Source organism: Bombyx mori, chromosome 16 (genome assembly GCF_030269925.1).
Source record: "Bombyx mori chromosome 16, ASM3026992v2".
NCBI classification, from domain to species: Eukaryota; Metazoa; Arthropoda; class Insecta; order Lepidoptera; family Bombycidae; genus Bombyx; species Bombyx mori.
This window is the reverse complement of record NC_085122.1, coordinates 6,684,743-6,698,552: the sequence shown is the minus strand read 5'-3', so window position 1 is coordinate 6,698,552 and position 13,810 is coordinate 6,684,743. Positions and strand designations below refer to the sequence as shown.

The window sequence follows — 13,810 nt, the reverse complement described above, 5'->3', positions numbered from 1 at the left end:
CCAAACACCTTGCATGTAGGGGACACGTTTATCTCTAAATAACATGTAAAGTCAATCACTTTTATAAAACTATTTACCTACATGTTTTTTTTCTCCACATCTTTTGTTACTGCCATCTTATAATCTTACTTTTCTTTTCGACTTCCTATATACAGGTTGAGTCTTTCTACTTAATGAGCCGCCACACTACATTTAAAACGTTAAATATTATTTTTAGGAAAGTACGAAGGAATTTAAGGATTGAACGACAGATTTGGAAACGCTAAACATCGGTTGCCAATTGGAAATGAATGTGTCGTCCTGATCACGGGACATACTCTCGAGGAATTGACGGCGCAATAGGTGTTCTTCCTGATTGTATAACATTCTCTTGAAGTATTAGTGATTAACTTGAAATCGTAATTGTTTTGTTTGAGGAATTGCTGAGTTACCTACTCTTTAATGAATCCAGGCTTCACACGGTCCAGACTCACTGTAATATCTTTTTCTCCTATGCTGATTATGATTGTCTGGTCACTCTTGTTTTTGACTACATGTGTTTAGTGTGTTTAGGTTTAGGATGGTTTTAAAGAGTCATCTCGAAAAAAAACGTAACGAGAGGTGTTACATAAATCGTTGAACACAAAGATCGTCGTTCTGTGTAGTGTGATGGTGGCATTGTTATTTGATTTTGATATTGATTGACTTTGCAAAAAGTCATACAATATTGTTTAAAATGGGACCCATAATCCAATTAAAACTTAGATCTCGAATCTCAAGGGTAGATAGGCGGGAGACATTTGTTTAAAGATGTTTGTGGCCGCTAAAACCAACTGTGCTGTCTGATTGTCTTTTTAATTCAACCACCGGGAGGGTTCTATGAAAGGAAATTTTGGAATCTGCGAAAGAATGAATTTTAACACCCAACTGACAAAATTGGGAGGTAAACGTAGGTAAAATAAAACTTCCGAAATCATTTTATTCATTCTTTTTATTTCTGAGAAAACTAGTTAAACAGTGAGTAAATTAACGATTTAGAGTTATGAACTAATCTGCAACATCACATAAGTTTCTTCTTCTATTTTATCCATCCCAAATTACTATGCTACCTACTAATTTTATTGCTGGTTTAACTGATGATTACTGGTGCCACTAGTTGGCTCTTTCTTCCAAGTTTTTTTCTTTCCCTATCTAACTTTTTGTCGGTTTACGTATTACCTACGTGTGTGGGCTACAATATTTAAAACTGATTTTACCAATTCTACCAATAGCTGTCGCTAGAAGTTTCAAAGGATATTAAAATTTGGTAGGTTGGAATTTGGCTTTTATGATTTATATTTTTAACTGCCAATCGATTTTTATTCAGTTTTCGTAAATTTGATAGTCAAATATGTGAATGCAGTAGCATCGCATTGATGGCTACCGCCACAAGTTCATTAAAATTAAATTGCAAAATTACGCCTTGAATACCTACCTTCAAATGGTGGACTTGTGGACAACCTATGAGGATCTTTTTTTTTAAATGTGCAACATTCGATTATCGACTTTCAGTTGCTTTTTTTAATCAGCTTAGACAAGAAAGATGAATATTTCGAAAATTCGAATGATTTTTGAATACGAGTTCCGACGCGGAACTAACGCTGCAGAAACAGCTCGCAATATCAATGTTGCGTTTGGAGAGGGGACTGCTAATGTACGCACCGTGCGACTTTGGTTTAAACACTTTCGTGATGGAGATTTTGATTTGAAGAACAAACCACGTGGAAGACCGCCCATACATGTGAATAACAATTAATTGAAAGAGATGATGGAAGCCGATCCGAGCCAAATTACCCAGGAATTAGTGGCATGGTTTAACGTTACCTTACCAACAATATTAGCTCATTTATCAAATCAATAAAATAAAATAAATATGAAAAATGTGTGCCTCATGATTTGACTGATCTGCAGAAAGAAACGCGTGTTGAAAATTGTGTTGCCTTGTTGAATCGAGAAAGAAATGAAGGAATATTAGAAAAATGCAATGGCTGACCCCAAGTTAAACGCCGCAAACGCGTGTCCTAAAGCAAAGCTTACCAATAAAAAGGTAATGGTAACAGTTTGGTGGTCTTAGCATGGTGTTATTCACTATAGCTTTTTCCGATCTGGTCAAGCAATAACGGCAGATGTCTACTGTGCCGAACTCCGAACAATGATAGCAAAACTTGCAGTGAAACAGCCTCGATTCATGAACCGACCTTCACCATTATTGCTCCTTGATAACTCGAAACGTTCCTAACGGTTTTAACTCTATAGGAACTCCAATTAAAAAACCATTCGTCACCCTCCGTATTCGCCAGACCTTGCTCCAATGGACTACCATTATTTTCGTGATTTGGACAATTTTCTACGTGACAAAAACTTTTCTTAACAGGAGGCAATACAAAATGCTTTCACACAGTTTGTAGAATCTCGATCACCAGAGTTCTATCGCAAAGCCATAAATGACTTTCTTATTAGATGGCAGCAATGTATAGATAATAATCTATACTAGTACTATAACGCTGAAGAGTTTGTTTGTTTGAACGCGCCAATCTCAGGAACTACTGGTCTGCAGTGTTAGATAGCCCATTTATCGAGGAAGGATATATGATATAACATCACGCTAAGACCAATGCAAGTGGAGCACCAATAAAGAATGGTTCAAAATCGGGGTTTTAGTCTCTTTTGAAAGCTTTCACTGCGGGCGCTGCGGAAACGGTTAAAGTTTCGCTAAAGTAATGTATGAGAGAATTGTTCCCCTTTAAAAGATCTAAAAAAAATCTGCGACAGCATATGTCTATATATTAAGTTTGGTCACTATAAGGTTTTTTTATGTTAAACAAATTTGATCTAAAAAAAAGCATTTTTTGTGAAGGTGTTTTTATAAAGATGATATTAATCCCTATTCAAATAAATACGTTATTCATTACAACATTGAAACACCCAAATCACTTCAAGATAGGCTTTGACAATTATAGATTTTTCTGGATTTCTCCAAGATCCCATCATCAGATCTTGATGTAAACAGGACCATTCAGAAAGTCTACCTTTTCGAACAAAAAAAAAGAATTATCAGAATCGGTTCAAGCATTCCCGAAAAATCGGTGAACATACATAGATGGTCGAATTGATAACTTCCTCTTTTGAAGTCGGTTAAAAAGCGTGATTTTGGTACCTTAAATAACTCCTTAACATTTTATTATTCAAAAATATTTTCACCTTCTACGTAAATGAAGTGGCGGGTAAAATTTAGCGTTATGCCAAAGTAACTATTCCACGCGGACGATGTCGCGGGCAAAAGCTAATGTAAATATTTTGATTAAATAAATATGTTAAATGAAAAAAAAAACAAATTTCGATTTTTCAGTACAAATCGGCAATTTTATACTTGAACCCCTAATATTATGGTTTTAGGTTTTACACATTTCGACAACAACTTGCTCGTTTTATGCACTGATTTTATAAGGTAGTTTATTTCGGTGGAAATGATAAAGAAATAGCGTTATTGTTGTATTTTTTTTTTTTAAAACAGCATTCTAAAATAATACAGCTAAACAGGTACGTTAGTTTTTTTTTAAAGCCAATTAATTCAGCTTTGGCTTTCGGTCTACGAGAGAGTAGTTGCTGATAACTACCACAACGCCTCCGAGAAAGTCAAGACTGATAGGAATCGCAACGCATTGAAAAAGAGCAAAAAACTCAGCAGGCCGATGCTATGTACCAAGGTCACCCTGAACCCTTCGACGAGTACGGTGACATTTGTACGCTTAATGCGAGTTTTTAACTTTAGGATTTTTTAACTCAAATTTGTATGGAGTTGGAACAGCGCCCCCACAAACTCGCATTAAGCGCACAGTGCTTTGGTTACTAATAGCATTACAACTGAAAGGTTACTGTCATTGACAATCATCCTCCTGCTTCCGCTCATTGCGAGTCTCACTAGTAACGTTTTCTTAACATATCCTAGTGAATTTAGCCGCCCCCAAAATTTTGCCTAATACTACAGCTCCCATATTATTTGACATAAAATATTACATACAATTTTGTTTGTTGAAAAATAATATGAGTTATTCAAACACGATACGATTATATAACATATTTTACGACCTGTGCAATACCCAACCCAAGTAAACAGATTAAAAGTAGATTCACTCATTGAACACATGGTGTTAGGTGATTTTATAGACATAAAATTTAAAAGAAGGTCACTTGATGAAATAAAGGGTTTTTGGACGGCATGACATTCCTACCAGCATATTTAAAAGGATTCTGCTTCATGTCACTATCAACCAACACGCAAATCTTACAAAGTTTACGCATGATTCAAAATAGGTATATGTTTGATCTTGATCACTGGTTTTAGTAAAGTAACAGAATGAAAACTTGTTTTACCTAAAAAAATGGCAGTTGATTTCATATACTTTTTTCACACTTATCTACAATTTGTCTGCATCAGGAAACATTGAATTCTACGATTTGTGGAGAGATTATTATATATGATTTTCAGACTTTTTGAAATCCAAGCTTGATGCTATATGTATGGGGAAAAATATTTTCTTTTTGAAGAGTTCTCCATTACCAATATAAGTTTCATTCAACTGTGCACCCCGCTTATGAGAGGGCACAGTCACTCATAGACATTAACAATGCGAGTTGCACTTTCTTCAAACTTCATTTCAAGGACATATCATAGCACTCAAGGAACAACTTGGTCCCTCCAACATGTTTTCTGAGTGCAATGCACTCAAGATCTAGATGGCAAAAATGATCTGTGCTATGAGAACTCAACTCCTGCTGTGTTGAGAAACGTAAGAGAACAAATTTTTGAACCAGGTTTAAATGCCACAAATTATAATTTGTTCATAAAAAAATACTAATCAGTCCATTGAAGATTGCGTTAAAAAATTTGAAAGCAATTTCAGTCATAGATTGAGATCAGAGGTTTTTATTATTAGCATATATTTTGTTAAAATTATCATTGTGTTTAAGATGGTTGTTTATTTAAGCTTTACTTATAACTTAATAAGATTTGCATTGATTGTAAATTTCAATTTATACATTATTTATTTACAATTTTAAACTTGAATTTTTCATTTGTATACCATTAGAATGTGTGAGAATAATAAGTATATTTAAATGGGGAAGGACATTATTATTATCAATTTTTCATAATCCCTGTACATCTCCAAATGCACATTATTGTTATCACTCAAATGTCACTGAGAACTTGCACAAATGACTAGCATCAGATAGTAGTGAAACAACTACTTCCTATTATTATCTAAAATTGTGATTCACACAAATTAAAGTTTTGGTGTAGATCCAAACTCTGTGCTCATTGGTGTCAATTTCCTTTATAAAATATCTAATATTTAAATCATTACATAATTTAATAAAAATATAACAAATATTTAAGACTACCGAAAAAGCTATAAGTATATTATATTTTCCCATTGACTTTTCAAAGCCTTTTCAATCTTCTATTAAAACAAGCTATATTTTGTCAATGATTAAACATTTGAGATTCAATTATTTAAAGTATATTTACGTGAATTATTAATTGTCCTGTATTATCATCTTTTCTAACATGAAAGAGCATAATTATTTTCAGTCAACTTGATAAATATAATATATGGAATGTCTTTAATAAAAACTTATTATCTAAATATCATCATGAGATTACCTATTTCTTTTTGTGTGACTTATAGGGCAACACTACCCACATGTAAAAATACTAAATATAATTAAACATGTAAATAAAATTAAATTTTCAATATTATCACAATTTTAGTAAAAGTAAAAAATTAAACATAATTACCTAACTAATGTAAATATTCAATAACTGAACTTTTTTTTGTTTTGTGAAAGTGTGCAATCTCTCCAAAATATTGTGAATAGTAGACTTTAATTGTTGATACCTCCATTATAAGCATAATCTGCTTTGTTATGCATCACCAATTGGTTGTCCACGAAGTAAAAACTGTCAGAACATGTCTCGAAAGGAGCAGCAATCATTTCCTCAACTAAAACATTAAATTTATTACTTGAGTCGTCTATGATCAAAGGTGGCAATCTGTGCATTTGGACAAAAAAATGTTATTGATATGTCAATACAGATTGATTTGAATATAATCGTCTCCTTCAAAGAATACGGTTCAAAACCTGCATTAAATAAAGGTTAATACTTAACCTGTTATTTATCTAAGATGTCGTTCAGAAGAGTTTTGTGACTGCCAATGGAATACAAAGTCAATAATTCGTTTTTCTGATTTACCAATAATTGTCCAAAAGTCACATTGCCGGCTTTGATAATAGTCGACTCACTTGTCACCAAATATTACATCTTAGCATATTTTCTTGCAAATAACTGACAAAATAATTACTATTTTCAAGTAATCTGGCCATAATATTATGCTTAGTAATAAAATGTATATTTATCAACTTACCTAAGTCAGGGGGCAACGTTGGAAACTCATAAATGTGCTCGCAAGTGTTTCTTGAGAATGGAATACAGAAACCAAACTCAAAATCAAAAGTTTTCAGTAGTGTATCCCTGAAGAAGTGCTTCTCAATCATTCTGAAATGGTTAACTGGACGAGCCCCAACTGTGAATTCCACTCTACACAAACCAAAAAATACCATCAGAAATCTTATATTATTGTTATTAAGATAAGGCACCAAACAATGTTTCAAGTCACTTTTTTTTGTTTGTTAGTATGTACTTAGGGCAAAAATAAGGAAATTTATATATTGTCGAAACTCACGTAGCGCCAACAGTTTTCAACTTCAGAAATTGTGGTGTGAATTGATAACGAACAAATCTCCCCGCATTTGGATCCAAGGGCTCCTCTGTGGAATCTTCCAAAGAATCATTATCGACGCCGAAATCAGTCGGAGGTTTAGCTATTTCAAATAACACCGTTCCAGTTTCTAAATCTCGAATTTTAAATCTCGTAAAATCGATGTCGTATACATTAGCTTCAGGGCTGCAGAGGTATGTATCTGTAATTCTCTCCAATCTCAATACATCTTCAGGAGTTACTTGATTGGAAATCACATCGTCTTTAATTGATTCGTGTAAAGATATCGATTCACATTTTTTTCCGACAAGGCTCATTTTGCGGACAAAGTAACCTGTTTGGTTTTCAGGACTTAAGTTTAAAAAGGGAGGCACTAGTGAAATTATAAGATTTGTACAACGTAGATTATATCAAAACATTTTATCTTTTACTTTTTAAACCATCAAAACCAGTCTCCAAATTTTTGAAAAGAAGAAAAAAATGGTCTTTTTACAACACCATTTTCTTGTTTTCAAGGGTTTTCCGGGCTTCTTGACTCGATCTGTCAAATATTTAATGACATAAACTGTCATAAGTCTTAATGAGCATCAATGTCATTCGTTCAACAAAAGAAATGATCTATTGCAATCTGCAGTGTATCGTTTCATTGTCCTTTGCTGTAATTTTAAAATTAAACAGACCAAAAATAGATGATCTATGAAATATTAAGGAAGCCCATATGCTTTATTTTATATGTCAGCTTGAAACTCATGTTACCTTCTTCTTCTTCTTTATTTTTGGCTCTGGCACGTTTTGTGCATTAGCCAGCGTCAAGTAATAACGTTTTTATAATTCGCCGTTTTATTTATTTACAGTTTATAAATAATAAAAAACGAAGGAAACTTATCGCAACAAAACATAAATGATTTAGAACGAATTGAATTTACAAAAAAAATCAGAATAATTATATAACAGGGAAAATAAATCAAAATTATAGTTTAATGTTATTATTTAAAATAAACCTACTTAAAATACTATATACAAGTGGATTAAAATCTCGAAGAAGTAAAGAAATATTAGTAGGAAGGGGAACAGAGAGAGATACTAAAGAAGTATATAAGGAAGAATGATCATATAAAGAACAAGAAAAGAAAATATGATTCAAGTCACAATAACTCTCGCCACACTCACAGGCGGTACTAGTTACGATACCAAGTTTGTGCAAATGAACTGGAAGGCTGTTATGTCCCAGACGCATACGAATTATAGTAGAAGTGGCGGTTTTACCAAACGACAATTTGGCAAACCATGGCTTCCTGGGAACGGAAGACTGTATAGCATACAAGAAACGGCCCTTAATCCGGCCGCTCTCTTCCCAACACATATTCCACGATTTGTGGAGGCATATGCCGGGCAAAGCAGCAAGATCATGGCCAAAATTCCTGTACGGGTATACGTCACCGGTCACAGTAGCACTGTTGGCCAAACTGTCAGCTTTCACATTTCCAGATATGCCACAGTGACTAGGTACCCAACAAAATGATACTAAATAGTTGTGTGATTGGCAGTGCAACAGCTTTCTCTTACATTCAAATATTACATGAAAAAAAGGGTTAAGTTTTAGTGAAAATTTTGCTAAGCTCTGTAATGCACTTAAGGAATCAGTAAATACAACGGTTTTTTTTAGTTTGAAAGACAGCACATATTCAAGAGCTTTTAATAGTCCAAAACATTCACCGGTAAAGACCGATGATTCCGGAGGTAATTTAATTTTCTGAACTATGTTGTACTGTTTGTGATACACTCCAACACCAACACACCCACTGGAGTGTTTAGATGCATCTGTATAAATTTGATGCCAGTTAGGCCATTTACTATTGACATTGCAATTAAAATTTTCATTGGCATTAAAATCAGATTTTTCAATGCCAAGAGAAAAGCAAATCACTGGAGAAAGTAAGAGAGAATCATAAGAAGCGCCAAATAAAGGAAGCACCTGAAAAGAATGAGTTGGGGCTTGTAATTGTTTGAATTTCAGGAAACTTTTTAACAGACAAGGTAAAGGTTTATGTGAAGAGAGTACTTTTTTAGAAAGAAACTCTAGTTTCGAAATGAGGGGATGATTATGGAACTGAACAATTCTAAAAATGAATCTATCGGACAGATATTGACGTCTTAAGTTTAAAGGAGGGTCACAACATTCTATTTGCAGAGCATTAACCGGACTCGATTTCATGGCACCAGAAACAATCCTCAAAGCCCTAGACTGTATGAGATCTAGTTTTCTAAAGCCAGCCACATTACCTGGGTCTAAGAAAAAGGTCCCAAAATCCAGTACACTTCTAATGACAGCATTATACACCAACCTCAGTGTAGCCGGGTGAGCACCCCACCAAACCCCACCGAGACATCTCAGCATGTTCAAGTTTCGCTCACATTTACTAACCACAAATTCGCAGTGTGGTTGACCCGTTAGTTTAGAATCAAGAATAGCTCCTAAGAACTTAACTTGATTCCTAATGGGTAATATATCCCCATCATATGTTATATTAAGTGAGCAAGGAGTACGGGATTTTGTGAAAAGTACAACAGTACTTTTTGAGGGAGACAGATCAAGGCCATTTGCATCCATCCAGATTTTTAGCAAAGATAAAGAGGAGGAAACATATCGTTCAGCAGTACTTACAGACATATCAGAGGCATAAATAACCAAGTCATCGGCATACTGTAATAAACTTGCTGAATCTCCGACTGAACCTTCTAGATCATATGTATAAATATTGTACAATAAAGGACTCAGAACAGACCCCTGTGGCAAACCTCTCCATACCAGCCTACTAGGCTTATAAGGGCCGCCAACATCTAAAATAATTTTCCTCTCCGAAAGAAGATTTACAATGGAATTAGTTAAAAAATAGGGAACCTTTAATTTATCTAATTTACTTTTTAGAATATGTAATAGAACGTTATCATAAGCCGAATTAATATCTAAAAAAGCAGCAACTACTGACTTTTTATCTGAGAAAGCATTACGAATATCCGTAACTAATATGCCTAAATTGTCCCCCACACTTTTACCTTTTCGAAATCCAAACTGAGTTTGGGACAGATATTCGTTATTTTCTATATACCATTCAAGCCGATTTTTAATTAAATGTTCAACAACTTTTGTGATCACCGATGACAAAACTATCGGACGATATGATTTGATATCAGATTGTACCTTAGACGGCTTTAAAAATGGCAATACTATTTGACTTCGCCATGACGGTGGAATGTCACCTGTCAGTAAAATTTTATTTATTAAATTTAAAAAGTAATTTAATCCTTTTTCGCCAAGGTGAGACAAAAAGGAATATGGAATCCCGTCTTCCCCTGGAGCACTGTCTTTGACGTGATTTAATACACCTTTTAACTCCACTAACGTAAAAGTTAGATTTAGAGAAGAAGAGGCATCAGAGTTATATTGCTTATAAGACAGGATAGGATCGTTGAGTGGAGCAGAAGGAGGAGCCAAACGATCAAGGAATTGATCTGCTAATTCTATAGGCAGCAACAATGCGTTAGAAGGATTGACAGCTGATCTAAATCTTTTGATATTTCGCCATATGACAGTAGCATGTGTTTCAGGTGATATAGTGCTACAAAATTTCCTCCACCCGTCAAATTTCTTTTTTTTAATTAGTTTTCTAACCTCTTTCATTATAGTCATTAATGCCTCGTAGTTTTTCATAGACATATTATTGCGATAATTACGCTCTGCTGCCTTGCGTTTCTTTATAGCATTGGTACATTCTTCATCCCACCACGGTGGAGATGACAACTTATTACTACGCGGCTTTTTCTTTGGAAAAACATTATCAGCCGATTCTAACAAAATAGCTTTGAAATAATTATTATCTATGACATTAACTTCTGAGCAATTATTAATTTTCTCTTCTATTAATAACGTGTATTGACTCCATTTAGAGTCTATGATTTTGTGTTTGAGGCGAGAGTTTTGAATACACATTGTATCCTTTTTTTTACAGGGAAATGAAATGATTATGGGATAGTGATCACTATTATAAGTGGAACACAAAGTAGACCAAGATAGAGAAGATGCTAACTGGGGAGTACAAATGGACAGGTCAATGGCACTAATTACTTCACCAGGCTTTGTGAGGCGAGTAGGAGAACCCGAGTTTAAAATGCACAGGCTATACATGTCTAAGATATCTAATAATTCATAACCATAACTATTAGATACTGAACTACCCCAAGATGTGTGATGAGAGTTGAAATCACCCAGAATCATGAAAGGCCGAGGAAGAACTGAAATTAAGTTTTTAATTTCATTGAAGATTTGCAAGGAGGGATGAGGGACATAGATAGAGACAAAACAGATACCATCAACAATAGCTGCAATGACAGAAAAGCAGTTACTATGTGAAGGGAGAGGGAAGGAAGAAAAGGTGCTAGAGTTTCTGATGAGTAGGCATACACCACCATATCCATCAGCCCTGTCTTCTCTTAAGCACGAATAACCAGGGATTTTGAATACAAAATCTGGCTTTAGCCAGGTTTCAGATAGAGAAAATATAAAAGGATTAAAAGTATTTATAATATGTATAATTTCATGCTTTTTGTTTATAATACTGCGGCAATTCCATTGAACTAACTTGTCCATGTTGGCCATTATTAATATTAGTATAAGTACGAATTAAATTAGCAGCGTGGGACGGTATAGATAAATTGGGTTCAGAAAGTAATTTGATCAATATAGTAATTAACTCTGCTATTGTCTGTTGTGAATTTGCATTAGACGAGGATGGTAATGCACATCCATTAGAAGGCTCTGGCATATTGTAGTCCCTTACAAGAGACTCATGTGCTACATGATCAAAACCTTTACTGTGTTGAGGAGGAGTTCTGGGTTTAGTGAAGACTGTTTTTTTATAAGATATTGTACGTGAGGATGGTGAACCAGGCAATACTGTATTTCCACCAGGAACAGATTTAGTTGGGAGAGAGGATACAATATCAGCAAATGATTTAGAAATGGGGGGATGTAATTTTGACGCTTCAATATAGGATAAGCTATTCTCTGCCATTGTTACTTTAATATCTGTTTGTCTCACGTACTCTGGACACTTTTTGCTCGAAGCAAAGTGCAGCCCAGAACATAAGCAGCAAGATACACAGTCTTCCTCCACATTACAAGTATCTCCAGTGTGGCCCTGACCACACTTGAAGCACCTGGGCTTTGACCTACATTGGACCTTGGTGTGCCCAAAGCGGCAACAATTAAAGCACTGGATGGTTGGGTATATATACAATTTAACAGGCATAGAATTATAACACATAAATACACGTTTGGGCAAAACTTGTCCATCAAATGTAAACACGACTGTTTGCGAAGGTTTCCATGTGGGTGTGTTGTTTATCATGACTTTATAATTTAGTCTTCTAATTTTCAGAATTTCCCCACACCCAATGGGTACATTAGTGTTCTGCATAATATCTTCAGGGGACCACTCAGTTGGGACTCCCCTAACTAAACCCATCCTCGTAATGTTAAAAGTTGGAATAAAAGCCTTCATGTTGTTTGTAGCTAAGCAGTTTGAAGTGACAAAGCTGTTAGCGTCTGTATAATTATTAAAAGAAAGTGTCATTTTATTTCGGCCAATACGTTTCAAACTTCCATTAACAATATTTTTGAATAAATTTTTTTTTAAAAATCTGCCAAACACAACTGGGTGTAATGTTGTACCATCATCATCAGCAGACTGTATTTTCTGCACGTGTACCACAAACGGGCCGTGGTCATTGGCATCATAACTAGCCCTACCAATTTGTGTGGAGGCTTTATGAGACATATCAGTGGGAGGAACGGGCTTTGAAGATGTATCAGTGCAAGGACCAGGTGCAGGCAAATCAATAGTGCTCTCAGTAAATTCGTCTTTGCATTGACAGTCCGATTGTTTAAATGTTTCTGTATTATTTTTTCTTTTCCTTTTGTTACAATTTTTACAAATTTTGTGGAGCTGGTTACGCTTCAGCTTCCTTTTAGACACCAAAGAGCAGTCAGAATCCATTCCGGATTCGTTGGAGATTGTGACAAATGCAACCGCGGGGGGCGCTGTGCCCCCCGGGTCCGGAGGCTCGTTCATATAAATATAAAAAACTTACCCCAACTCGAAGAAAAAAAGAATAAAATACAAAAAAATTCAAATAATAATAAAAATTACAAATATATACAAGTTTTAACTATTCTGATCACTTAATAGATTAAAAAATATATTTTTCAACAAATTCAAACAAAAACCGCGCCCGCCAAATTCAAAGGTTTCCCGCGTTTTTCCTCATGTTACCTATTCCTACAATATTTTTGCGTAAACTGGAATATCGCGTTTCCGGTTTGCGTTTCGAGCATAGATTGCCACCAATGATAGACCTGTCGGATGTGCTCTCGATGCGTTAGTAAGGAAAAGCGAGTGCTCTTTATTTCTAGAAATGAAATTAAGCACATAAATATTTCTGAATAAATAATACAATGTTGTACTGCAGAAGTATTATAAATATTATAGTTTGGATGTGTAGAAGTTAAAACTTCCATGACACAAAAAATGAACAGATTTGCATTGTGCACAAACATAGATTGAAATCCGGTTTAGCGCATCAAATACTTCGATCATTGTAAAAGGCTTAATGCAGTAACGCTGCGCATCGTAGCTACAATATTACGTAAATAATCGCTATTTTACGTACCAACGGATCTAGAAATCAAGCTGTAGTAGTTTTTGGACCAAAGAGTGATATTAAAAAATCTTGCTATCGCTAAAATGCAACAAATTTAACCCCATCTGGGTTAAATTTAAACTCAGACACAGATGTAATCATGGGAAAGACCTTTCGTATAGTCTCATTAATGAAACATGCTTAACTATCGTGTCTCTTTTTTTTTTATTGCTTAGATGTGTGGACGAGCTCACAGCCCACCTGGTGTTAAGTGGTTACTGGAGCCCATAGACATCTATAACGTAAATGCA

At 34.8% G+C, this 13,810-nt stretch overlaps 1 protein-coding gene across 1 annotated transcript; it reads right to left on the bottom strand.

Moving 5' to 3' along the window:
* Nucleotides 1–952: 952 nt before the first annotated feature.
* Nucleotides 953–13,272, bottom strand: LOC101746485 (protein unc-119 homolog). The gene is made up of 4 exons (XM_004928813.5): nt 13,133–13,272; nt 6,765–7,556; nt 6,447–6,619; nt 953–6,023 (listed from the first exon to the last, which is right to left on the bottom strand). Exons 2-4 carry the CDS (start codon nt 7,115–7,117, stop codon nt 5,905–5,907), a joined length of 645 nt encoding a protein of 214 aa, XP_004928870.1. The 5' UTR covers nt 7,118–7,556; nt 13,133–13,272; the 3' UTR covers nt 953–5,904.
* Nucleotides 13,273–13,810: the final 538 nt, after the last annotated feature.

Coding starts and splice junctions, on each gene's coding strand:
- LOC101746485 (XM_004928813.5), bottom strand. CDS start 7,117: ATGAGCCTTGTCGGAAAAAAATGTGAATCGATATCTTTACACGAATCA. Junction 6,620..6,764: donor TTGAAAACTGTTGGCGCTAC/GTGAGTTTCGAC, acceptor TGGTTTGTGTAG/AGTGGAATTCACAGTTGGGG. Junction 6,024..6,446: donor AACGTTGCCCCCTGACTTAG/GTAAGTTGATAA, acceptor TTAATGTTTTAG/TTGAGGAAATGATTGCTGCT.